The sequence below is a fragment of the Xenopus tropicalis genome, chromosome 8 (genome assembly GCF_000004195.4).
Source record: "Xenopus tropicalis strain Nigerian chromosome 8, UCB_Xtro_10.0, whole genome shotgun sequence".
NCBI classification, from domain to species: domain Eukaryota; kingdom Metazoa; phylum Chordata; class Amphibia; order Anura; family Pipidae; genus Xenopus; species Xenopus tropicalis.
Genome location: NC_030684.2, coordinates 47,862,926 through 47,890,707, shown reverse-complemented (window position 1 = coordinate 47,890,707; position 27,782 = coordinate 47,862,926). Strand labels below are relative to the sequence as shown.

At 38.8% G+C, this 27,782-nt stretch overlaps 1 protein-coding gene across 1 annotated transcript in view; it reads right to left on the bottom strand.

Annotated features, from left to right (window-relative positions):
• Positions 1 to 22,608: 22,608 nt before the first annotated feature.
• Positions 22,609 to 27,782, bottom strand: part of nexmif (neurite extension and migration factor) — a 209,047-nt gene continuing 203,873 nt past the window's right edge. Inside the window, exon 5 of the mRNA XM_031891314.1 lies at positions 22,609 to 27,066. Coding sequence (XP_031747174.1) covers positions 22,850 to 27,066 — 4,217 coding nt within the window. The 3' untranslated portion in view covers positions 22,609 to 22,849. The remainder of the gene's footprint in view (positions 27,067 to 27,782) is intronic.

Sequence of the window (27,782 nt, the reverse complement as noted above, 5' to 3'; positions counted from 1 at the left end):
TGACCTATTCTGCAATGGAATTACAAGCAGCATATTGGCACAGGTATGGATGAAAGCAAGCAGGCAAAAGTACTTTACACAATGATTGATGCACTCAGTCTTGTTTGTAAAAAAAAGCCATTTATTGTTTATTTGTTTTTGTATTCTATTCTTTTATAGTGAAATATAGTGAAATGACTGGTAAATACACATCTTGTTAGGGATGGCATTGGGTTAAATAATCACTAGATGGCAATGTTCTACAGTGTTAAAATGTGGCTTTAACCAGGATTATAAAGACCAATTGAGAGGGCTTCTGTTCCTGTATTTTTTAGCAAACAAATACATGAATGTATTTTTTTAAAAGAATTGCATGTCCATTTATTGCTCTGTGGGAGCCTTTGGAACTTTGTAAGCATCTGCATTTCTGTCTAGAAGAAATACGTCTTGTCCAACAGGGTATAAACCTCTTAGCAAAATGCTAAATGCCAGAGTGTCCCCCACCTTGGATGTATTGTGCTTAGTTTAGTTTTGCACATAACAGTTAATAAAGACTAAAGAGTTCTGCATCCCCCAAAAATTGTGTGAAAAGAAAAAGGCTGTGCTCTCTATAACAGTTTTATCCTTACAGAATGTAGGTATGGTTGTATCCCACATTTAACCACTGCACAGAGAAATCTCCCTTTTAGAAGTGAAGGCAATTTCTCAGATTTGCAGCAGAATGCATTGTGCTCTGTTGTAATGCCCCTTGGCCACGTCACTTCTGGATAACAGTCTGCCCCAAATGTGACACAGTACAGTCTGACCGTCATAAGGGGAGCTAGAATTGGCTCAAAGTGTAACTAAGCAGCAAGGCACTGAAAGGGTCATTTTTAATCTAAACTAAATTTTACATTCAGTCATAGTTACATAGTTAGGTTGGATTTAAAAAAGACCATCAAGTTTAACCCCTGCAAATGAACCCCAGTGCACATCACGGTATGGGACCTGTTACCCAGAATGCTCAGGTTTTTTACATAAGGGGATAAGGAATCTTTCCATAGTTTGTTTCTCCATACCTTAATTAGACTAAAGTAAGGTAGTAGATGTTAGATGGAGCACGCAGGGCTGCTTGTTCAATAAAAATATATATCCTTTATTTGATCAGTCCATTAAAAACATGTAGAAAACCAACCCCCCAGCTTGACGCGTTTCATGGCTTATGCCACTTCATCAGAGTAGCTTGAGTAGCTTCTGATGAAGTGGCATAAGCCATGAAACGCGTCAAGCTGGGGGGTTGGTTTTCTTCATGTTTTTAATGGACTGATCAAATAAAGGATATATATTTTTATTGAACAAGCAGCCCTGCGTGCTCCATCTAACATCTACTACCTTCCTGCAATTGATCACGCCTGGATCGGGGGCGTTTCTTTGATGTGTATGCACGGGTCACTGCTAACATTGAACTAAGCCGGTGAGTGCTCCCTTAATTTGTATACCAATGGCTTAATTAGACTAAAAACTCATTGAAACATTAAATAAACCCAATAGGATGGTTTTGCCACCAATAAGAATTAATTGCTGCTTAGCTGGGATCATGTACAAGGTACTGTTTAATAATTACAGAGAAAAAGGAAATAATTTTTTTAAAATGTTATAATATTATTATAATGGAATCTATGGGAGATACCCTTTCCATAGATAAGAGCTTTCTGAATATTGGGTTTCCGGGCAATCAATCCAATACCTGTCTATACACACACTATTACCAACCTATCTATATACTTACATATAAAACTATTTATACCTATAATTACTAACTGTAGATAATCTATAGCCTTGGATATTGTTCAAGAAATCACCCAAGCTACATTTAATGTCATTAATAGAATCTTGCAACATTACATCACCCGCAGGTCATTCCACAACCTCACTGGTGAGGGCACTGTGAAAAACCACCTATTCTAAAACTTCAGTCTAAAGAGGGTAGCCTCTGGTGTGTTGATCTTTTCTATGGGAAAAAAGATCCCCCACTATCTGTCTAAATGCCCTCTTATGTACTTGTAGTAGAGTAATAGAGTAACCATGTCCCCTCTCAGGCTCCTTTTCTCCAGTGAAAACAATGCCAACCTTGACAGTCTACTTTCATAGTTTATATCCTTCATCTCTTTTGCCAGTTTAGTTGAACATTTCTGCACTCAAGCTTACTAATATCCTTCTTAAGGAATGAAGCTCAAAAATACTCAAGGGGAGGCATTACCAAGGACCAATAAAGTAGCACAAGTATGGTTTAATCCCTAACGTTAATACCATTTTTATGCAAAACAGTATTTTATTTGCTTTAGTAGCCACTGAGTGAAACTACTTAGAATTGCACAGCTTTTTATCCACAAAAATCCCCAGACCTTTCTCAATTAAGGATACCGCCAACACACAACAATTTAGTGTTAAAGTTACATTTATGTTTCTACTATAGTGCATAACTTTGCACTCAACATTGAACCTAAAATCTCTCTGCAACGTGGCAGCATCTTGCAAGGAACTTTTTTGCACAGTTTAATATCATCAGAAAACACAGAGACAGTACTTTCAATGCCCACCTCGAGATAATTAATAAACAAGTTAAATAACAAATGGCTAAGGACAAAAAGCAAAAGGACAGCCCCCCCTGTAGTACTCCTCTAATAACACTGGTCCATTTAGAAAATGTTCCATTTACCACAACTCTTTATAATCAACCAGTTCTGTATCCAAGTACAAATATTATGTTCCAGGACAGTATACCTTAATTTACCCAGTAACCTTCTGCATTGTACTTTATCAAAAACTGTAGCAATTCCCACGTAGATAACATCCACTGCCATACCAGAGTATTAGTTCCTAGTGCTATTTTCATGTTTGGTGCTAAAAAATGTGCTTATTTACTAACTTTTGTCCTTTATTCTATCTGACGCATCACCATTACAGTTTGCTTGGGACTGAACTCCAACACTATACTTTCTAAGAGTGCATGAAAATCACTCTTCTCCTGCAAAGCCCCTGTGATCTAGTATTTCACTTCATGTCCATGTCCCTTCACTAGTTCCTTTTAGTAATTTATCAAAGCCCTGTCTCCCAAAGGAATAAGCAACACCTTAAGGGTAAACATGAATCTCTGTCTTAGCTGAATGTATACCATGCCAACATGCCTGAATTTTTATTACATACATCAGACTTCTGTTTTAGAAAGATTCCCATAGTGCCCCCAGTTCTTCTACAGACATTCAGACCTTACTTGCAAGGAAAAACAAAAAGACCTAGCCTGGTACCGATGGAGGAGATATCTTGGAGATATTCCTTGTTGCCATATCATTACTTTAATTACAGTATCAAGGAAGACTTAGATTTGCATAATGGATACCTATGTGCATGTAATGACACCATCAATCCTTGTGTGAATTACAGAGTGAGCGAATTAGGGAGAAAGTGACATCAGAGGACAAACATGATAAATAATAAGGGAAGGAATGCAAACAGCATCTCTAATGGTAGAGCCAATATCAATCCTATGGTATTGTCATTCATATTGTCATTGTCATTCATCAACCAAATATGTTCTTTTACTGCCGTGTGTTTTTGCTATCAGGTCTGCAGTGCTAAGTCATCCTGACCTATCCTGAGCCATTTAGAAGAAAATATACAGAACTTATAAAAGTGAATGTTATGGGGGTAGAGTTGCCACCTTCCAGCTGAAGGAAACCCAAGCAGGGGGCAGTGACATCAGGGACATGGCCGATGACATCAGGGGGGGTTATGACGTGGCAATCTGCCAATCGCTGCATCAATCTAATAGAGTCCTGCCGAAAACCAGGCTGTCCGGGTCAAAACTGAGCAGGTGACAACCCTATATGGGGGCCTAATATTTACTAATATTTAGACTGAATTGTGTAATTTTAAGTTAAAGGGATTTTGTCATGATTTTTATCACATAGTTTTTATTATCATATTACACTTTTCACATTGCAAATAATTCATTCTACCATTAAAACATTTATTTTTAGTGTGTAGGAAGCCACCTCAGATAATGTGCCTAATTTTGAGCTTTTAGACGGAGCCCGTGCCTCAACTGATGTCAGATAAGTTATTGTTTCTCCTACTCAGTGTAACTGGAGGAGTCATGACCCCGACTTGGGTATTTTACTATTAAGTGCTATTCTGATATCTACCACTAATATTTCCTTAGTTGAGAAAAATTGTGTTTGGGTACATTTCTTTTTGTATTAGTGTGTGTGTATTTTCAAGACAATAAAATATGTGCACTTAAAGGAACAGTAACACCAAAAAATGAAAGTGTATAAAAGTAACTAAAATATAATGTGCTGCTGCCCTGCACTGGTAAAAGTTGTGTGTTTACTTCAGAAAGACTACTATAATTTATATAAATAAGCTGCTATGTAGCCATGGGGGCAGCCATTCAAAGGAGAAAAGGCACAGGCACATAGCAGATAACAGATAAAACACTATTGTATTCTACAGAACTTATCTGTTATCTGCTATGTAACCTGTACCTTTTCTCCTTTTTTCCAGCTTGAATGGCTGCCCCCGGGGCTACACAGCAGCTTATTATATAAATTATAGTAGTGTTACTGTAGCAAACACACCAGTTTTACCAGTGCAGGGCAACAGTGCATTATATTTTTATTACTTTAAAGCTCTTTCATTTTTTGGTGTTACTGTTCCTTTAATAAAAACCATTACATAGATGTTAGCCAACAAGCCTTCATTTGTAATACCATGTACGTTAGGCTATTGTCCTGATGTTACTGATCTGTTGACTAAAATGCCAAGGAGGGGAGCTAAGGGTTGTTAGTATGGTGCCAGGGGCATCACTTACCTCATAAAATCTTTCATAGCCACAAATCCAATCTCCCAGGCCCGAAGAGATGGAGCAGGCCTAATGACAGCATCCAGCACACAGCGAAACACCACTTTTCAGAACTTGTTCTGTACCATGTGCATCATGTGCCCTGCCCACCAGTGTATATCTGCTCTATAAAACATTAATACTTCTGTGGTGTGAAAGTCAGATTTCAATATATTGTGGTTAATGTTAAAAAGCATATTCTGAAGCCATAAAGTAGTAAAAGATCATGATCTAGCAGTCTATCTTGAGCTTGTAATCGGTAGATCTCGGTTGATCTCTTGAGATCTGCCTCTTCCCTTTTTAAAGGAATAACTTCATGAATGTGTTGTATTTCTGTAAATAAAATGCTATAGGGGTCATTGAGCCATTTCCACTTTGCACATTGCATTTTGCTTTTCCCCCTTAGCGCTCTGTCACTTCCATCTCTGATATTATATAATAATAATTTCTCGCTCTACAGCGAAATTACAGTAAAGCTTCATTTAATTGAGCTGTTTAGAGTAGCATCTCTATTCTCCTATCAGTAATATGTGGGCAGCCCTGCTATAAAGAAAGCCTCTTACCCCCTCGGCGCGGCTATATTGTGCATGTCAGAGTGAATTACATTTCTACAAACAATGTGAACAGATATTTGTTTACAGCGTTCTTGACCTGGTCCTGGTATCCTGCAATGTCATGCTTTCTGGACCACGATTTGTCATTGTTTCGATTTTCTGCGTCTGGTCCTTTAATTGGATAGAGAGTTGTTAAAGAAACAAAATTTCCTTTTAGACACCAGGCCGACCACAGCACTTGATTTCAGGAGGGGGTGGTGAAGATCTGAGACATTTATCTTTGATGAATATTTTATGCTCCTGGTAAATGCCACCTGAATATATAATAACCCAGTATATATGCTCATTGCAAAGCTGTTTAATAATCCTGAAGATAAATTCTAATGAATATGCAATTATATCCTTAATATCCATTTGTATACAAGCTGACAAGATTAAATGCATTGGTTATCATAGGATCTGTCATTGTGCCATAAATGGCATATGTATATATCCTGATCAGCTAATGAGAGGCATGCTCTGGAATACCTAGGGACTAATTATATTCGCCATTAAAGGGATATTATTACCACAAAAAATGAGGTCATGTTATTACATATGACACAGGGTTTTGTTACTTTTGACTTTTGCTGTTATATTTTGTTCTCGGATGAATACACTACTGCACCTTTATCCCCTTAGAGATCCCCTTCCTACCATACTTATAGGGGTGTATTTTATGTTTATGAACATTATTAACATCACCGGTGATGTTGCCAATGTAAGGTCCCTGACCGCCGATCTTAGATTTAGTAATCCGTGGGAGCCCTCCTACCAGGACAAAGGCGTATATACGGGGACAAGAAAGACACAGCTCCAAGGGAAGTTCAAACTTGTCCAGTTTATTCTTACGTGATCATAGTATTTATACCACTCGTGTACATGCAAAGACAAAGGAATCATTATAAAATAAAGATGGAGTAGAACCTCATTATCTACAAGGATGGCCTTCAAGGATGGCTAATGCGGGACAGGAATTTAAAGGAGGATACAAGGAGTAGAAAGGCGTTAGTGCATAGATAAGATTAAATTGTTTCTCAAGGCTTATGTTTTGTCAGGTGCAAGTTGTACAAGGGTACTATTTGGGAAAAACAGCTTATTATGGGATGTTCAAGCCTTGCTGGTTGCTGTTACAAAATGGAGATACATCTCTAAAATGGAGTATGATATGCTAAGTATCAAAGTGTATCAAAGCAAAAACCTTATTAGCTCATTCAGAGGTATTCCTTAATGTTGCAATAAATTTTAGATAACCGGTTTAAAATATAACATTTACTTCTAAAGACAATAACAAAGACACAACACAGACAAACAGTAATTCATCCAACAGTATCACAACAAGAGACCTGTGCCTACCTTTAGAGGCTTATCTTTATGTTTACCAAAAAACTCCTTATTACCTTTGCCTACTTCGCACAATTAACTCTTAATGCCGTTAATTTCCAAAGATCAAAAAATATAAGCACGCTTGGCAAAGCAAAGTCGTCGGGGCTGAACTGAGATCAAGGTCCCAACAATACCCACAACGATATGCGATCAGTCTTAATGCCCTGCGTGTTTATGTGAACATTTTAATATATACAGTACAATATTGGCAGATAGAGAAGAATAAGAAAATCCCTTCAGGAGGCTCCCAGTCAAATATGAACAACTTTGAGCGGCCAACCTCCTGCTACCACAGCAGACTATAAATTTACCTCAGTAAATCCTGCGCTCCTACAGCGCACACAAAAAACCTTGCGCTCTCAGCAGCGCAATAAATCACCTTGCGCTCTCAGCAGCGCAATAAATCACTTATAGGCAGACTCCGATGTTGCTGCCAAAAAAAATACGGACATGGCGGTGCCGTAGCCAGACAGAGTAAAACTCAAAATTAATAGAGTTATACTCACCCTTCCAGCTGACGACACCCCACTTCTGGTACCATAACTGTAAGGTCCCTGACCGCCGATCTTAGATTTAGTAATCCGTGGGAGCCCTCCTACCAGGACAAAGGCGTATATACGGGGACAAGAAAGACACAGCTCCAAGGGAAGTTCAAACTTGTCCAGTTTATTCTTACGTGATCATAGTATTTATACCACTCGTGTACATGCAAAGACAAAGGAATCATTATAAAATAAAGATGGAGTAGAACCTCATTATCTACAAGGATGGCCTTCAAGGATGGCTAATGCGGGACAGGAATTTAAAGGAGGATACAAGGAGTAGAAAGGCGTTAGTGCATAGATAAGATTAAATTGTTTCTCAAGGCTTATGTTTTGTCAGGTGCAAGTTGTACAAGGGTACTATTTGGGAAAAACAGCTTATTATGGGATGTTCAAGCCTTGCTGGTTGCTGTTACAAAATGGAGATACATCTCTAAAATGGAGTATGATATGCTAAGTATCAAAGTGTATCAAAGTATCAAAATACATGCATATATGAATATATAATTACATGAATATATGATTATAGGATATTATATCAAACCTTACAGCCAATAGCAACCAATCAGATCTTTGCTTTTGTAACTTGTAGATGACCGTTCAAATCTAATTGGTAATTGGTTGCTATGAACAACATCACCGGTGATTGTATTCAATGTTAATAAATACGCCCCATAGTGTAGATTTGATTATCTGCTAGGAGCACAGAACGCCATGTAACTGTTAGAGCTGTAGGCTTCCAGTTTCTTAAATATAAATGAGTCGGTGGATACAGAACAAAAAAAGTGTGACAATACTGGAGCAGCAGCCAAGGGAGCAGACCCTATGGCTGTGTAGGGGGGGGTGACACTTGAAGGAAATGTAAACCCTTGAAGCAAATATAAAATTGCTCAGGTTTTTTTTTCTTGTTTTCAATATATTAGTAGTGTTAAAACAAATTTGAAAATACTGCATCAGTTGCTGTTCATTTCGGCTGACTAGACATATTTAGAACGGAATTAGGTTAGTGACAAGAGGTAAGTTTTGCCTGATGTTGATCTGTTTAGAATTGACCAGAGACACAGCCAGATGACTCTCCTCTGCTCACTGAGTAGAGCAGTATCACATGACTTTCCTATTCTCACTAACTTAATTTTCTGCCAACTGTGGCTGGATAAGAACAGCAGTTTTTTTGCGCCTATGTGACAACCCAAACGTAAAAGTATTGATATAAGTATCCTTCTATTTCATCACTTTCTAATAAGACATCCATCCCTTTCTTGAAACTATATTATCTGCTAGTACAAATGCTATAGAGAGGCAATTCTATAACTTTACCATTTTCCATTGAGCCAGGGGCAGGAAGAACAAATATGAACAATGAACATTAGCCAGTTGCACCATGAATGGGTAGTGCACATTCCTTAGTGACCTCAAAGTAACAGTCTTTCTCTCTGTAACAAATTTATCTCTGGATCAATAATAGAGTTTAAATTGCAATATTGTGAGGGGGCGACTTAATGCATTTCATTGGCTCCAAATGTTAAAAGAATTTAGTAGAAAACTCAACATGTCTTTATTTAGCAAGTGATTCCTAGAATGACTGGGCCTTGGTGGGCCTGTTCTGTTTCCCACCAACTAAACAGTGTCCTTGGTTAAAGAAAAGGGTTTACAGTGCCATTTAACAAACCAATGTTGGCTTAAACTTAAATGGGATCTAATCCCAAAAAAGTAACTGATGTCAATTTACTGAGAGAGATCCTCTGACCAGTTTTGCAGTTTGCTGGTAATCAAGTATGTGGCCATTCAGCTTAGATGCAGGGGCAATCTTGACCCTTGAACCACTCGAGGTGGCATTTCCGATGCCATCCACCTCATCCCCCCTGCAGTTCATTTTTCATTGTTGGAGGGGGGCAAGTAGGGGCCACATCGACAGCCAAGGAAAGACTAAAACTAAAACCTGTGAGGATGAGAGGCAAAAAGGATATTAATAATACATATACCTTTTAATATATTTAATAGCCATATACAAAGAAAGAATTACACATGAACCTATAGTGAATTAACTGCTAGACTGCTAGGGGTAGTTTGCCATTTTAACTCCGCCTGTATTTAGAGCCACAGTGCACTTGTCCTACACTGCTATTAGAAGGTATGCATACAGAATTATTCTTATACACCATAAAGGTTCATGGGTAGAATACAGCCCCACTACAGAGCATGCGAGCTAGATTTGGGTTACCCAGTGCTTTAATGGTGAAGCTCTCAGTCCCTGTCTCGCCACTGACATGCAGATTTTATTTCTAATTTGCGTGACATTTAATCAGCACACGCAGGGAAGCGAAGCTTAGCTTTTCATTACATCTCACTTTAGTTTATGAAGACAGCTTAACATTGAGTTACCAGGCTGATGCTCATTTTAGCCCACAGATAAAGTGATGTGATTACCATAACAGTAGGACTCATTAATAAAGGTTGCAGGGTTGTGCATAAATGGTTTCCTTCCATAAATATATAATATACAGGTGATTTTGCCTGTGTCTCCTGGATTAGACGTTCCGGCTAAGCACTCAAAGGAAGGTAATAAGGCTTCTCTGCTGTGCTATACAGTGAGGGGCATCTGTATGTTTCTGTACCTGTAATTAACCTTACATAGCAATACCATGCTATAGATATTAGCAAGGCAACTCATGTTACGAGTGGGTGGGGGTTTGGAGCTGTAGATGCACAACATCTAGGGGGCTACTGGTTCCCCTTCACAGATTTATACTGACGTAAATAAAATTAATGTTTGGGAAAATACATTTAAATGAAAAAAGTTTTAAAACTTTATAAACTCGGGGTGCTGAGCAGAGGGTGATTCTGCATTACAGTGCTAATCACTAGTGCAATCAGCTTCCCAAAACTGGTTGCCAGGAGGTTTTTTGACCCCGCCCTTGTCCCACCCCGGTTACACCCCCCAGGGTTGCTAGTAGCCAGAATATCAAGAAGGAGGCAAAACATGGGAGGGTCTCAGTACTGTTCATGTAAGGTTCACATTTTCTTCCTGGGAGAAAATATAAAAGCGAGGGACTTTGCTGGGACCAAGGTGCTCAGCCAAAACCAGAAGACTCCTGAAAATTCTGACATACCTGTTGGTACAGCTTACATATAAACCATACAGAGATTGCATATGGTAACTTAAATACAACTGCACGGAAGTCCAGCTGGGGTCATTTCCAGTGTTCAGTGTGCGCGTGACGCCTGCGGTCAAATATTTAGGCGCAAGTGTGCTGTGCCTATTAACACTGGGCACAAAGGGCACCCTGGATTTACCACCTGGTCAGGACATGGCGGTAGCTCCGGGCTCCCCTGTGTCATTAAGCACATCAGCGATCAATTTAGAATGGAAGGCAAGAAAAGCTGAGCAGCACTGAGTGCCACTATAAATAAGCACAAAGAGCAAATTTTGACACAAACACCTTAACTCAGCGCTGTCCAACTTATTACATGTAGTGGATCTATTATTTTTCTTACAGCATGGTGAAGGGCTGGATTCAATTAAAATGATAATATGTAGTGAAGTCTGTGGTACCTCTGAGCACAATGAGGGCCATAAAAATCCTCTGAAGGGCTTCTTCTGGCCCGTGGCTCTCCAACTGGATGTCCCTGCCTTAAATGAATGGGGTTTAATACACAACTTACTCTGGGGAAAAGTGTGGGTGTGCAGCTGAATTTGCTGACGTAAATGACCCCTATATGGTATTGAGAATAAAAGTAAACCGTTTCCCAAAATGACATTATTTTACGTGTTATTATACATTGTTTTCTGATACAAGCACTTTTTTTCTGGAAACTGTATTCTTTTAAACATGCTAAAAGCTATATTTAGTGGGTGGAATCAAGAGAGCAGAACTGTGATCCAGAGGACTTGAAGGTGCTGCAATTTTGACTTTGTATCTTAAAGGAGAAGGAAAGCCATTTTGGCATTTTACTGCCAGTAGATTCCCCATATTAGTGCCACCTACAACAATATATTTATTCTGCAGAAAGCTTTACTATACCTAAGTAAACAGCCCTAGAAGCTTTCTCTGTTTGTTTAACACAGCAGCTACCATTTTAGCTTGGCCTCCGTAGCTTCCTGCTATAGCATCTCAGATCACACATTCTGATAGGAGGGGGAAGCGAGTTTTATGAATTCTTATGGGAGGGGGGAGTAGGAGAGAGATGAGAGCTGTGCAGACACGGGCCCCAGGAATGAAAGTTTTTTCTGAGACAGGAAGTCTGATACCAAAGAACATGTTTATCCAAAGCAGGACAAGAAATCCTGTGTTTCTTTTGATAGAGGACTCAGTTCAGCTTTTCTGTGAGTGCTTATGGTTGGTGGATTTTCCTATAGAATGAAGCACATATGGCATAATAATATCACATAATATAATAAAGCCAGAAAGTGACAACTCTGTTTTATTCGGGATTTTTTATTTGCTCCCAAAAATGTGTAAACTTAAGAACAGATTTTTTTTTATTTATTCCATAAACAATATACCAAAACTCATCATGTTAACAATGTGACATTTTCACCATACAGGATCAATCACAAATATTGAAAAAACTCTGCAACAAGAACAACGAAACTTCAAATCTTACAAGAATAATTTACAAGAGGATTCTATAAAACAGCAAAGAGCTCACAAAATTCTCAATCTTTACACGAAATCACTACACTCTTTCACGATATCTGTTTTATTACAAAATTTTCAACAAAAAAAAGTAATTTTTTTTTTTTTATCTTTGTATTTTGGTTTTTAAAACCAGAAACCTTTTAGTTATATATCCTTTTATTGACGCCGCCGGGGGAGGGGGGAGGGCGCCGAAAAAAAGGAAAACCCACACATACGGACAACTTCACAGCACTTTTCTAAGAAAAATATACACTTACAAAATATATTACAAATTGGCACACTTAAAAATATACAAGTTTTTGTAGGCGTCTTAGAGTGATCCCTTAGAGAATTATACTTCAATTGACTCTACAGATATTTATAAAGCTCATTCTAAAAGAAAGAAAGGCAAAATGATTTCAGTTGCAGTAGTTCACGTTAAACAAACATCTGTTGTTACATTCATTGAACGGGGCCTGTTGATATTTTATATAGAATACTCAGAAAGGAACCTGCAAACGCAAAAAAAAAAAAAGACCTGTAGCACCCTAAAATCCAATTTACCCTGGGAGGGAATGTGGGATGATACGATAAGCAGATTTCCTAACCCGGGGTTAAACAATAAAGGTGCATGCAATTTTACAGAAGAGAAGGGGGAATATACAAAGCAATACATTCACATTTTTGTAGGCAAAGTAGCAGAACAAGGAGGCTAATTAGAACATATTTCATATTGAAATGGATGAGGAAATGTGACAGTTGGAGATCAATTTTTATAGTTCAAGCCCTAATACTTTTAGCACTTACAGTTCAATTTTTTATTTTGTCCTAAACCTGAAAGCCTTTATAAAGATTCATTTTGGGTCAAATGGACACCTGTGTTTATTTCTTTATTATTATTATGAACCAATTATACTGCCAGGGCTGAATCATGCATTACCCAAGACCTGAGCAAATGGTTTTTAGTCGCATTTTAATCTTAGTGCAATAAATACATAAATATAACACTAAAAGTAAATCATCTGCGTGAGTTGTTCCATACTGGTTGGTATGTGCTGCTTTGTGTCATTCCTTCACCAAAATTACAGGCCCATATCATTCATATTTAGTAAAGACTGGTGTATTTATGAGTAGGCATTGTCTAATTAGAAGGAAATTGGAAAGAGCTTATACTTATATTTATACTGTAAGTGTGGATTAACAATGGCAAGAGGTTCAATAATAGGGTTTAACCAGGTGGGCAAAATTATTTTCTCAACCCAATGACTATGTGTAAATCAGTGCTGTGGAATATGTTGGCACTTTATAAATACATGTTAATAATAGTATGTGTAAATTATTATTCTCACTCTTGGTTATTTAAAGATCAGCTTTCACCATTGGTATTCAGCGTATTACCCTAAGGGGCTGATTTACTAAGACACGAATTCCGACCGAATTGGAAAAATTCCAATTGGAAAACGAACATTTTGCGACTTTTTCGTATTTTTTGCGATTTTTTCGGCGCCTTTACGACTTTTCGGAAATTATCGCGACTTTTTCGTTACCAATACGATTTGCGCGAAAAAACACGAGTTTTTCGTAGCCATTCCGAAAGTTGCGCTTTTTTCATAGCGTTAAAACTTAAAAGGCGCGACATTTTGCGCAAGTTTTAACACTACGAAAAAATCGCAACTTTTTGCGCAAGTTTTAACGCTACGAAAAAATCGCAACTTTCGGAATGGCTACGAAAAACTCGCGTTTCTCCGCAAAAATCGTATTGGTAACGAAAAAGTCGCGATAATTTTCCGAAAAAATCGCAAAATACCGATCATTACGAAAAAAACGCAATCGGACGCATTCGGCCCGTTCGTGAGTAAGTAAATGGGCCCCTTAGTGTATCCTTAATGGAGCAGATTCCTGATCTAAAAGTAGCTAATTGCCTCTTTGTGTTGTGGCGCCCCATGCTCAGCTGTAGGGCATGCCACTAACGTCAGAGGAACAACCTTCCCTTTTGCTTTCAAGCCCATTTAGCTCTGATTACATTTCCTTTTTGGACCTGTACCAGGCTGTGACCGACTGCTGTGGAATTAGGAGATTAGTGATAGACATTTCATTGCTCTTTGTATCCATTTCTCTACTAAACTTGATACCCAGCTATATTTTTCTTATTCAATTGTATTATATGCAGCTTTTTTGGGATATCTTACAATTGACAGAAAAATGTTAAGCCTGATCAGGTTGGTAATTGCACACAGAACTGGCACACAGTATAGTTTCTGCTTGCATAGTGACACCACAGGTCCAAGTGGTTTACGAACACAAAATTGCACATTAGGCTGTCACACAAAGCTGCCCCTTAGCTTCTCCCCTGCATTTTCTCTGCAGATGGAGAGAAGCCCATGTGCTCCACAAGGTGTAGGTACATGGATATTGGTGAGACAGAGCAAAACTATGAATCCTCTCACCAATATTGGCTCCTTGTATCTGTGTGCAGGTCAACGCCGAGCCTGTCTTTGTAGAAACAAAGCAGAGCTGAGGCACAGCCTAGTATAACATAAGCCTTTGACAACCTGGACAACAAACCACCTGTACGAGGTGCGTCATGCACGTCCCACTAAAGTCAATGGGAGCTGGTAGGTTTCATCAGCCTTAGGCACCACGTATTCCAGACCTGACATAGTGAATGTAATATTAATTTTATACAGAAGTTTGTGATTAGGATATACTTACTGTACACTAAGGGGCACATTTACTAACCCACGAACGGGCCGAATGCGTCCGATTGCGTTTTTTGTCGTAATGATCGGTATTTTGCGATTTTTCGTATTTTTTGCGATTTTCTTGGCGTCTTTACGATTTTTGCGAAAAAACTAGAGTTTTCCGTAGCCATTCCGAAAGTTGCGCAAAGTCGCGATTTTTTCGTAGCGTTAAAACTTGCGCGAAACGTCGCGCCTTTTAAGTTTTAACACTACGAAAAAGGCGCGACTTTTCGCGCAAGTGTTAACGCTACGAAAAAATCGCGACTTTGCGCAACTTTCGTAATGGCTACGAAAAACTTGCGTTTTTCCGCAAAAATTGTAAAGACGCCAAAAAAATCCCAAAAAATACGAAAAAGTCGCAAAATGTTTGTTTTCCAATCGGAATTTTTCCAATTCGAATTCGTGTCTTAGTAAATCAGCCCCTTAGTATGAATAACCATGGAACATACAGATGTTTGCTGTTACTGGCCCTTTACTGTAAGGTATATTTTTTAAAAAATGTGGCAGTGATTTTATAAAAAGTATCTTAGTGCCCTTTATCCTGCTAAATGCTATATTTATTTTAAATGAGTATGGATTTACCTATCAAGGAGAGCTGGATTTACCTTTAGTGCCATCTTCAGCCCCATATGTCATGTGTGTACACAGCCTAGATTCACTACAATATATAAAATGAACTCAAGGTAAAACCTATTTATGTAAAAAAAAGTAAAATGAATGCAGGCCTAGCCCTTTAACATTTGCAAGAGACATTTTAGCTGAGAATGGAAAGTAGGACGGCTCTCTGTACTATAGTGCAGCCACAATGGTTGCCATTACCTTCTTTTCTCAAAATATCTACATTAATAACCAACATGGACACTGTAGAGAAAAATGGTATTTTTTTGCAAAATCCTGAAAGGCAGCTTCCAGACTGCAGTGGGCAGTTTCATTCTACTTGCCACCATGTTTAGGTATAGGGTCGTGAAGACCAAAATAATCATTCTAAAGTTGAAGAATACATCTAGGTGCATTTTACCATAAAAAAATCAGTATTAGGCCTTATATACAACCTCTACAGTGTTTTTTTTTTTTTTAATGCAGAAAAGCACCAGGCTCAGTGGACAGGTAAGGAAAATACAGTTAAAATTCACATAACTATGCTCCTTTTGATAAAGGCTGACAAGGTTCCTAAAGGGCAAAGCCTATAAACCAAACAGAATCGTCTCTGGTTTTCTGAGTATCATGTAATCTGTAGTTCAACAACACACTGACAGCCACAGGCTATCCCTACTATAAATACACACACACACATATATATATATATATATAACTGCTCTTTCTCTCTTTCAATATATATATATATATTATTTTCTTATTACCTTTATCAATATATTTGCTTTAAATTTCTATAACTGACACCAATGATGCAATAAAGTGTCGCAGATAAAATGTGTGAACATGTTATGGCAAAATAATCATGAATTTCAAGCATTTAAACTATAGATGTATATTTCTTCATATAAGGATAATCTTTTGAATGATTGCACAAAAGCCCTGATATGTATATTGCATTCTAGAAAAAAAGGACTAGATGCGTTTCTTCAATTATGAGACTGCTCTATACTCAAAAAATGTTAGAACAAAATTAATTTTGTCAGTAGAAAATTAATTCTGAAAACACAAATGACTTTGCACTAATGTTATTTGAAAATATATCTTGTTACTACAAAAGAATATTTGTGTTACAAAATAATACTTGTATTGACAGAAATGGTTCTGTGTTGAAAAAGGAATGACTGCAACTTCTGTTTGGTGATGACAATTTCTATTTTGTTGCTCACAAAATTAATTTTGTACTAACACAAAATTCTATTTGGTCTCTCAGAATTCATTGTGTGCAATCAATATTTTTAATTTTGTGTCCCAGGAAATGTAAGTTGCGATCATAAAATGAGATTTGACAACATAAAATGCTGTAACAGAATACATTGCATACAAACAGCACCATGTACTCCCAGCACAGCAGCTAACACTGTAATTTACGTCTTAAAGAGGACCTGTCACCCAGATATAAAAAACTGTATAAATAAAAGTCCTAACCGAATTAAACCCAAACCCAAATGATTTTTTATTAAACATCCATACATGTAACAAATGTATTTAAAATTCTAATATAAATCATATATTGCCTGCCCCGCCTCAGTCAATTACTTTCACTTTCCATTCAGCAATTCCTAGATATCACTGCCCCTCTCACATTCTGCTCCCTCCTCACAGTCTATAACTGTGTAGCCTGCGCATGGGCACCAGATCCTTCAATCTGGCACTTACACAAGGTTTTGGGGTGATACAATACTTGCCTTAAAGGAGAAGGAAAGGCTAGTAGAGAGTTAATCTCAAGCTGCAGACATACCCTCAGTTGTCTCAATAGTGCCCTTAAGTCTCCTCATATTTCTCCTGTTCAGAAGATCTGAAGCCAAACAGGAAAAAAACGCTGATCTGTGTAAAGAAAGTTCCCATAATGCCACACTCCTACACAGACATGCAGACCAAACTGAACATGCTCAGTTAGTTAGACTATGAGTCAGCTTCATGCTGATTGGTTCAGATCCACATTCCTAAGGGGGGGGGGTGAGTTCTTAGCATTCTTGAGGGAGGGGGGAGCAGGAAAGAGCAGAGAACAGAAAGCTATGTGTCTCTGGCACAGGAATTACAGACACAAGAAATGCCTGCTTGCTGCAAACGTGAATTCCAAGACTGAAGGAAACAAAATTTAAATAATGTATAAATTGTAAGTAAAGTTTATTTTGCTCAACTAGCATGATAGAAAATTATTTTGAATTATTTCTTAGGATGACAAGTCGCCTTTAAGTGTGATGTTCTCTAGGATGCCCCCAACTCACATGTGTTTTTTACCCAGCATCCTTCTGTTCATAGTACAGAAATAAATGAGGATGATGTGCGTTTGCAAAACATTCCTTCCCTAAATTTCTGCACATATGGGTACAAGAAGGAGCTACCATGTTGGTTACTGCAGCTGAACTTACTATGGCCACTGTGGATGGCCATTTCCAATCAGTTTGCCTGCTCCTATGTGTAAGAACAAATCCCAATTAAAAGAGCAAGTAATTGATAGCTAATTATCATTTATTAATGTGTATATTCCCTTTCACAGTAGTGAAGACATGAAACTACTTGGCTCGCAATTGAAGGTGGTTCCATGAACATGTGTGCTGTACTGCAAGAGAGAGACTGGGTGATGCATACAGTAGCATTCATTTAAGTACAGTATATAGTACTTACTACATAGAGTGAAATATACTGTAATTATATGAAACCTAGCTTCCATTCTACTTGCCTCTGCCATTTTCCATTGATTAATACATGAAAAACATTGGTACTCTATTATATAAATGTAAATACACAGGACACTCCAGGGTTTATTCCCTGACCTTGCTATAATAATAGGTGTATTAGGGCACATTGGGGTGTGGTCAGTCTGGCCAAAAATCACTCACAGAAGGTTCGTATCTCTGCACAGTTGGAATGCTCAATGCACACAGTAAGGCATGGCCTCATAGTAATAATGTCATTTGTGTCTGCAAATAATGCATTATGTTTTCTAGTAGAGTTGTTTTGGGGAAATCAGTATTTGGTAATGTCTGAGAAATGTCTGCTGGCTGGTAGTCTCACTCTTCTCTATCTCCACTCTCTGCAATAACAAAGCAAAACACAGCACGACTTCCATGCTTTATAACTTCATAGTGATGTGATGAAAGGAGCAAACTTTGCCTGGGTCTAGTAACCCACAGATGTGTGTCTTCACACAGCTACCTGCTGACAGGTTGCTACGGGTTACTAGACCACCAGCTAATGCCGCACCTCTTATTACATTACCCCTATTCCTAAATCATGACAGATTGTTACAAGAGACTCACAGATCCTCTGTCACAAAGAACAGAGGGCCTATCTTTATAGAAATGCATTTACAGAGCAGATGCAGAGTTCAACAAAGGCCAGAAAATACATCAAGTATGTCATATGGAAATCCCACGGATGAAAGAAAATGAGACTGTACTAATTAAAGTAAACTGAACCTAGTAAAAGGGAATTAATGAGATGATAGTACCCTTACAGGGAACATAAATGGCACATATTATTATTATTTTTTTTATAATGGTATAAATGATATATATATATATGGCACCAGTTAGGTGTGTGTTTGTACACACTCGCACATGTAGCTATTTTTTATTTAAACACTTAGCCATCATTTAAGACAACAGTTACAGATTAATACTTTATTCTGACCCCTAAATGGCAAAATACATGGTTTCTAAAATGTATTAGCTTTAATGATTACCCCTGACATACAAAGAACAGCAGTATAAATAATGTAACTCCATGTTTGGCACATTTTTATCCCCAAATATGTAATACACTATGCCTCCTTCCCCTATATATCCCTATACGTCATTTATCTGGACCAAAATAAAGCTGAATTTACCTTGGTATATTGCTGTTCTGAGGCACAATGTTTTGAAATTATAGTTATTGCAAAATGCCCTTTGTAACAGCTTGATGCATAGACCCCACCTCCAAATACACCTTCGGCCCAATGTCAAGCATACACAGGTCACATGTCGCGTTGTTAGTTATGGCACATAAGTGATCACATGACAAAGCTGCCCTATAAGGAAAAGGGTCTTTTACTGCAACAGCGATATATAGTTCTTCCCATGATCCGTAATTGGGTTGAATGCAAAATTTAAAGTGGTTCAGCTGTTAGAAGTGTGGCACCAGTAATACTTGAGCAGGGGTTGAATTGGGTCTTAAATGAAAGATAAATCCTATATCAATTACACTTTTACATGCAGTGGCTAACCTGCCAATATACCATCCCCATAAGTAATAAAAGGCACTACTTTTGCCCATGAGCAGTAACCCATAGCAACCAATAAGATGTTTGCTTTTAAACAGGTGACCAGTAAATTCTACCTGCTGATTGGTTGCTATGGGTTACTGCTCCTTAGTGCTTTTTATTATATGACCCCTCATGTGTCTACAAAGCTCTTAGGCCGAGTCTGCCACCCTGTTTGCAGGCCTTTGCTGGAACAGCCCCATCCTGTACAGTGTGTTTAGAGGGCTTTTCCTTTACATGACTTTTATTCCAATTTTCAAAATCAGTTTTTACACTGCTCATATAATGAATTAAAAACAACTGTGCCACCTTCTGGAGACAATCGGCAGAAAAGTCTCTGCTCAGAAAATTAGTGAATAAGTGAAAAAAGTTAGTGAATAGTGAAAACGTTATTGAATAGAGAAGAGCCAAAGTGTGCAGCAGCAGGCACTGTTGCTATAAAAGTATATTAGCAGTGTAAAAACTGATATAAATGTAATTTGCAAAAGTGCTTAGAGCAACGCTATGAGCAATTTTACATTCTAGTGAAGATTTATAGACCCATGCCCAACTTGCCCATCTCTGATGTCACAAAGGGGTGGGGCCTATAAATAGATGCTGCCGTAAGTGGAAGCTCAGTTAGGCTGTGGGCGGGAAAGGCAACAGGAAGAGCTCGGTCCCAACCCACCCACGTCCCGCTTCTGCTGTGCCAGCTGGCCAACATATCACTATTACATTCATCTGTTATGAAGGATTACATTTCCTTTTAAATTTGTAATAAGGGATTTCTAAATCTGTTTAAATACACAGGTGAGGAAGCTGGGTAATTGATGATCCGTTTTACTGCTTTATATGTTAATGGACAATTTATCCTGTGTATACATTGAAAATTATTTTAGTACTGATTTATACACATTCAGTACATAGGCCATTCTGCAAAAGCCATTTTATTTAACTATATATTTATATTTATTTTCCACTAATACTTAGTGTGGGAATTGCCATACTGTTTTCTGTACTAAGGCAGCAGCTTTTCCAAATAACATTTGAACATCTCTCAGATATTAGCATGAAAGCCACACATAACTGATTACTATTCTGTCTCTGTTACAAAAATCCCTTCCTATAACCAGAGATTCCCATGCTCAGGTACCTGCTAAAGGCAGTATATTAAAAACCATTTGGGTAAACATACACACAATAATAACAATGTAACGCAGCAAGAGAAAATCAGGGCTGACAAGTAAACAAGAACATAAATTCATCTCAGTGTCTTGACTGTGTTCTACTTTATAAGTGAACCCCCTCATTGCTATGTCACGGAATGTAATAGTAGGGACAAAGGCTGTTTCTAGTTCTTGTAACCTACAGCAACCAGCCAGCAAGTGCCTTTTACCAATCAACAGTTTGAAAGCAAAAATCCGATTGGGCGCTATGGCTTCCTCGATCTGGAGCAAAATTTGTACTTGACGTTATTTTCCCCTCTTAGCTTTATAGCAAACCATCTGCAACTGTCATTGGATGTTGAGAGCAGTAGTTCGGCAACAGCTAGGGAGCCCCAGGTCTATGCTGTAGGTAAAAGGCATCATAGAATACAAAGCCAGACTGCAGTGCGTTTATATATTTTATAAAGCTATGGGATACTAAGGTTAAACCCTGCCACAAGATAACACTGGGACTGAAGATACTTTACACATTCTCCTTTGTAGAGTTGTGCAGTCGTTTTTGCAATAACTATATTATAAACAAAAATATGCATAGGATGTGGAGCAAAACACTGAAGTACAATAAGAGACTATCAGGGGTAGGTGGGGCACATGCAAGGTTTTCAGCAACCAATCAGCTGTCTGCTTGTATTATTGTAATTGTACTCTACCAGTAAAAGGCAGCTGCTGATTAGTTGTTAAGTGTTTCATCAGTGGGCAAATTTTCCTACATTTCGGCTTAAGCCCCATTGTTTCTCTATAGCCTTTGGTCTTTTTGGGTATATCTATGATGTCACATGAACACAAAATGATCTTGTTTTTCACCATCTAGCTATGGTAATGAGGTAAGAAATTATGGCACATATTGACTTTGTTAATTATGCAACTTGGCAAATGAGTCAATCCCAACCAAATCCAAATGTAGTCGTAGCGTGTGGATTTAGGTGCTTTGAAGGCGGTGAATTAAAAATATATATTTTGGAATGTTTGCAGTAAAGCAAAAGGCTTCGGTTCACAAAATCTCCCCGCTGCCCCAGTGATATGCCTGTTATATATATTTTATACTATATATATGTACAGTCACAGATCAGAGTTTGGCACATTATTTTCAGATTTCATGTGGGTTGTAAATAGTGCATTAATTACTGTACAACAGTATGACTATAAACAGTCTTTCACAGAGAATACCAGATTAAGCTGCCCTTCAAACATGTCGTCACAATTCAAACCCTTAAATTTTTAGCACTTAACAGATTAACAAACCACAAGGCAATTATATAGTTCTTTTTCCCAAAGAAACAAAAACATAAACATCCATTTTTATTTTTCTTCTTTAAAAAAAGATGTCTTTTCTTGAAAAATCAAAAGTGTAATTTCCCCCCCCCCCCCACTTTGTATGAATTCTTGACTCCCTGCAGGAAAAAAAAACGCTTGGTGTCATCTTTATAATCCAATGGGGGGGGTTACAATGTAAACACAGTTTCAGGCATCTGGTTTTGCAACGCAGATCTGCGAAAGCTCAGCAGGGGGAGCCGAAGAACACATCATGGGACCACATGATGCAAAAAAAAAAAAAAGAAAACCTACACGAGAATTTATTATAATCCATTAAATTCCACATTGTGGCTTTTCGATGCATATTTTTTTTTCTTTTTGTAGATTTGTACAAGGTGTTTAAAAACAAAAAAAACACAAAGAAAAAAAGGTCTTTGCGTTAGAAACAATGAAGCACGTAATGTTTCTAATAAATAAAGATGCCAGACTGCAGAAAATAGAAGCTTTGTTAGATTTAGTCAATGTAAAACCCTGACCAAGTCAGAAATCAGTCATAATAGGTAGCTTGGTTAGCATATGACATGCACAGCCTTTTTTTGTTTGTTTGAGTATTTGCAAGGCAATGATCGTATCATGCAGACTTTTAGCCATTTTGGAGAATTAAAAAGAAACTAAAACAGAAATCGGCAGGCTTAGCAGGAATGAGGAACAAAAAAGGAGATACTTTAGCCACTTTGGTGCAGCATTACCTCAGTTTTTCGAACGCAACTGTGACCGAAGGGTCCTTATGGGCTTGGTCCATTCTTTTCCCTTTAAAATTTTCATCCCTCAACGTTTTCGATGTTGACTTATGACGGTACAACTTTTTGTGAGTTGGTACAGTATTGGTTAAAATACTTAGGTTTCCAAAGTTCTTATCAAAAAAGGCGGAGTGAAGGTTTGCTCCATAACCCAGAGGACAGCTGGGGTCAAACACCCCTAACTTCTTACCTGAGCCCTTGTTTGCAGACTTCTTTGTGCCCCCGGCCGAGCTGCCATTTACCTTCTTTTTAAACTCCTGTGGGGTCCCAGCAAGAATTTTAAGAGTTTTTAGTTTCAAGCTGTTTGACTCTGGAGACAGCAAGATATCAGGAATGTTGTTATGGCAAGCAGGACTATAAAAAGGCTCCATGGAGGCCATCATGAACCTTTGAACATCAGCCATGCCAGATGCAATGTTGGACAGAATGTTAGATGGTTCTTCAAACTCCCTTTGGTCATCATCAAGCAGATTGTTGGCATTTCCTTTCTTAGAATTTGGCCAGCCACCACTGCCACTTTTATTAGATGCCCAGTTGTTCTGACCAGCTGCATGCTTTCCTGCTTTAGAAGCACCGGGTCCAAAATGCTGCATGTCAGTTTTGGATGTGGGGGGTGCATTGTTCAACTGGCCTGATCGGCTGCTTTGGCCCTTGTCATTTTTGCCTTTTTTGGATGACTTTGGACCTGCTTGCCGAGGAGCTTTTACTTGGGTTTTATCTGCACCTTTGCTAACTTTGGGGGATTTTTTCTTGGTACTTTTTGGAGGAGAGCTTTGGTTGGCACCTGCATTTCTGCTGGCTGTTTTCTTTTTAGACTTTGATGCTTTGCCATTGCTGGTAATGGGCCCTGCACTTTCATCGAATGCAGGCAAGCAAGGGCCCTTTTCCAAAACACTCACAGAATCCTCATCATTAAACATGTGGAACTGGAACTGATGATTATTCAGTGCAAAACCATTATTGGTCTGCTCCTGAGAAGGATGCACAGTACAGTTCCACTTGGTTTTCTCGGGGCTATTGTTCACTGCCTGGTTGCCATTCTGGAAGCCCTTTAGGTTAGTGACGGACTTTACTTCTGGGCCTGCAATCTGCGGGGAAAGGTTAGGGGTATCTGGAGGGGACATTTCAGAAAGTGAAGAGTGCCTGAATTTATCAGGGGTAAAATTGGAGATGTCTAGAAGATCAGTGGACTCTTTTAACGGTGTGATTTCATCAATGCTCTGCTGTATGACAAGTTTGGGACTACAGTGGGCTAGGAAATCATCACTAATTTCATCCTCACCATCCTTTTCACATGACTTCAAACTTAAAGAGCTGTAATTACTGGAACTAACAGACAATGAGCCTACTGAGTCAAAACTAATAAGCCTTCCATTGTCTGTGGTAAGCGTCCCTCTCTGTATAGTGAAGCGCCCTTCTCCATTGCTATAATGACAAGGTTGATAAGAGTCGTCTTGCTGAATCTGGCCTTCTGGCAAATATGTTTTGTGGTACAGCTGTTTGGTGGTATTTGGATGAACCTGACTATATCCAGAAGCAGTGATGTCTGCATCAGCTACAGCTGTAGAGCCTGTAAATGCCCCAGATATGATGGACACTTCCCTAAGGTTTGCAATGAACTCGGTTTGACTACTAGGGGACTTTCCATGCCACATATCAGGGAAGTTCTGTTCCATATCTAAGTGATGGGGTGATTGCTGCAGCTCAGATTCGGAAGGGGGTGAAAGAACGCAGCTCTGTGCAAGTTGAAGAGAATTGAACTGTTTTTCTGTCTGTATGACATTGAGTGAGTGCTGCCCCAAGGGATGTGGCGAAAAGTATGTGATGCCAGTGCTGCTAGATGAATCTGATGCATCTAACAATGTCTGCAGATAGCCTCCAGGGAGAACGGGTACATTGGTAGTAATGTGAGCAGATGGTACTGGCTTGTCGGGAGAGCAGCTGGCTTGTAAAAAAGAAGAATTTTTAGTATCATTATCAGCATGGCATTGAGATAGATGGGCATTGTCTGATGCACAATGAATTGCTTCCTCTTTTAAAACAGTTGTGGAGTTTTGAGTTTCCATAGTTGGGTAGACTGCACTTGTATCTTGAGCATTAATGTCATCTACCTGCTCCAGTTTCAGCTGTTTGCACTTCAGCCTGGCTTCACTTTTGAACTTAATTCTACGAACTACCTTTCTCTCTTTGTTTTTTAGCTCTCTTTCTAAAGTTCTGCTCCGCACTGGAGCAACATCTGAAATCACATTGCCTAAATGCAGTCCTTTAATGCAGCTTGGGTTTTCTATGGCTAATGTATGCAAGTCGTTAAGGCTGGCATCATCTTTGCTACTGCATGCTTGTCTGTTTTCATAGGAGGAAAGCCCCTCTCTGACCAATGGTTGCTCAATGGTTTGTATCCTCTGCATCCTGTGTCTATTTGCCAACTGCCCTTTTCTCTTTTTGGGTGGGACAGGGTTTTCAGAGCCATCTGGATTATTTTTTCCATGCATGGCTGATACGTTCCTTTGATGTTCCACCCAGTAGTCCTTCAGGGGTGCTAGCTTTTGATATTTTCCAAGCTGGTCATCACTCAGAGTAACTGTGGTTTCAGTGGCATCAAGCTTGCCAAGTTTGACAAGCATATGCTTCTCCCCCTTAAACCTGTTGATAATTATGTATTTTATAATAACTGGGGGCTCCTTTCTATAAACTTTCCTTCGTTTTTTGGGACACCAGTCATCATCGTCTTCTTCTTTGGGGCCATCAGGAGCTTCTTCCTTCTTCTCTACAACTTTCTCATTCTCCAGGGAATCCATGTCATACAAATAGTCATCACTGTACCTGACTTTTCTCTTTTCTCTAAGACCATAATTTGGTTGGATCAGGGAATGAGAGTGCTCACGGGACAAGTACCTGCTACAGTCCTTAATGTCTCCCAGGACATCATATGAAGACTCACTGCATGAGCTGTCATCGCTGTACTCTCCCGAATCTTCTGCTGAATTGACTGAATCCAGAAAGTGATTCCTTTTTGTGCTAATATACTGTACCACATCCATGCTACCACAAGACTTATTCAGGTTGGATTTCACTTCCTCTTCTTCATTTTCTTCTTCTTCTTCTTCTTCTTCATCATCATCATCATCATCTCCCCAAATTCCCCCTTCTTCGAGCTTAAAATTTGAAGGGTCCAGTGCTTTCTTTCTGGAGCTCTTGCTCTCCCTTTTAGTGCAGTTAGAAAAGACACTTGGGAAAAAATTGAACTGGGCATCCTCTTGGAGGGCAGTCGTCTTTTCTCTCACATTGTCCTGAAACGACTCATATCTGATTTTTAGAGAGCATACATCACTACCCAGTGTAGAGTCGTCGTCGTCAAACATGTAATTATCAACATCTTCCTCTGAAAATAAGTTAACCGAGAGCTCATTCTTGGAGCACAAGTCTAAAAGTTCAATCTTACTTTCACTGATAAATGACTCAAAGTAGCCCCACTCTTGGTTTACGTTGGTTAGCAGAGCTTCCTCCCCATTGCATTTGTCCAGCAGCAGACCATCATAATAGCTTTTTTGTGTGGGGTCCTCGGAGTCACTGTCTGATGATTTTTCTGTGTCTCTTTTGTCTACTTCCTGTGACTTATGAACAGGAAAGCTAAGGAGCTGGTCAGAAAGCAGCTGATCACCATATTTTAAATTATCCCCTGTGCTCATGCAGTGAATCCCAATGTCTGATACTGGACAAGTGTCAAAGTCCCTGTTTATATCTCCCATTTTTAGACTTACTCCTGGCTCTGGTTCAACACCATCTTTTGTTTCTATGAAGCAGCCTAGACATGTCCGACTTTGTTGCATCAAACAGTCACCAGTAAGTGCAGATATTGCCCCAGGCTCCATGATGGTAAACTGTGTTTTCTCACTTTCGTTGGGCAAGGACCAGGCACTCAAGCCCTTGGTGACACAGGTTGTCAGGGAAATGGCCTGTGCAGAGGGGTCACAGACAACATGTTCGGCTGCATCAGATAACCTCAGTGGAGAAGGAGGGCTCAGCAAGCAGGGCTCCTTGGAACTGATGGGGGGCAATGCTCTGTGACAAACAAGGGTTTCCTTCTGCGTTAAGGCAGGAAAATTAACAGCAGCATCTGCAGCATTGTAGGTCTTCACATTATTTTCGGGATCATGCAGGTCTGCAGCAAAGGAAAAAAAACAATGTTTCACCTTTTTTGACACACTCTCCAAGAATCAAATAAATTCAAACATCAATGCACAGTAGGTGGAAATTCACTAAAATGTGAAAGCCATTAACAATCCTTAACACTTATTCAAGCGAATGGCTGCTAACGATCGCTAATGTCTTCAGCACTGTAGTGAGCAGACCCCTAGGTGAATAAATCAATTACATTCCAATAAGAAACTGATCAATTATTATTTGCTCTATCTATTCATATATATCATACAATATTATTATATTGCAGTTATGTGTGTGTGCCTGTAAATATCTGCATTGGCACAAGTCACAGGAGAATTTCTTAATTTACCCTTGATAAATGCACACCAATATGTGAAGGGTAAATGGTTTGGTAATACCAAACAGAACCCCATGTGTGAATAATAAATATATTTGGAAAAACAAAACAGAAACAACAGTGACATTTAAGGCAACAGATCTCTTATAGGGTGATGCAGCTGCATGCTAGCAGATGGAGCTGTGTCCCAATTGTTTTGGTTAAAGTGGGAACCCAAACACAATTCCAAGCAACTTTGCAATGTACATCAATTAAAAATATGCAGCCATTCTATGATTTTTAATATAATAGTATGGTTTGGAGCAGTTCCCTAAGCCTGGCCCCCTGTTCTCCTGCTGATCTGACAGACTACTTTGAGACTCAAAAACAATGTAACA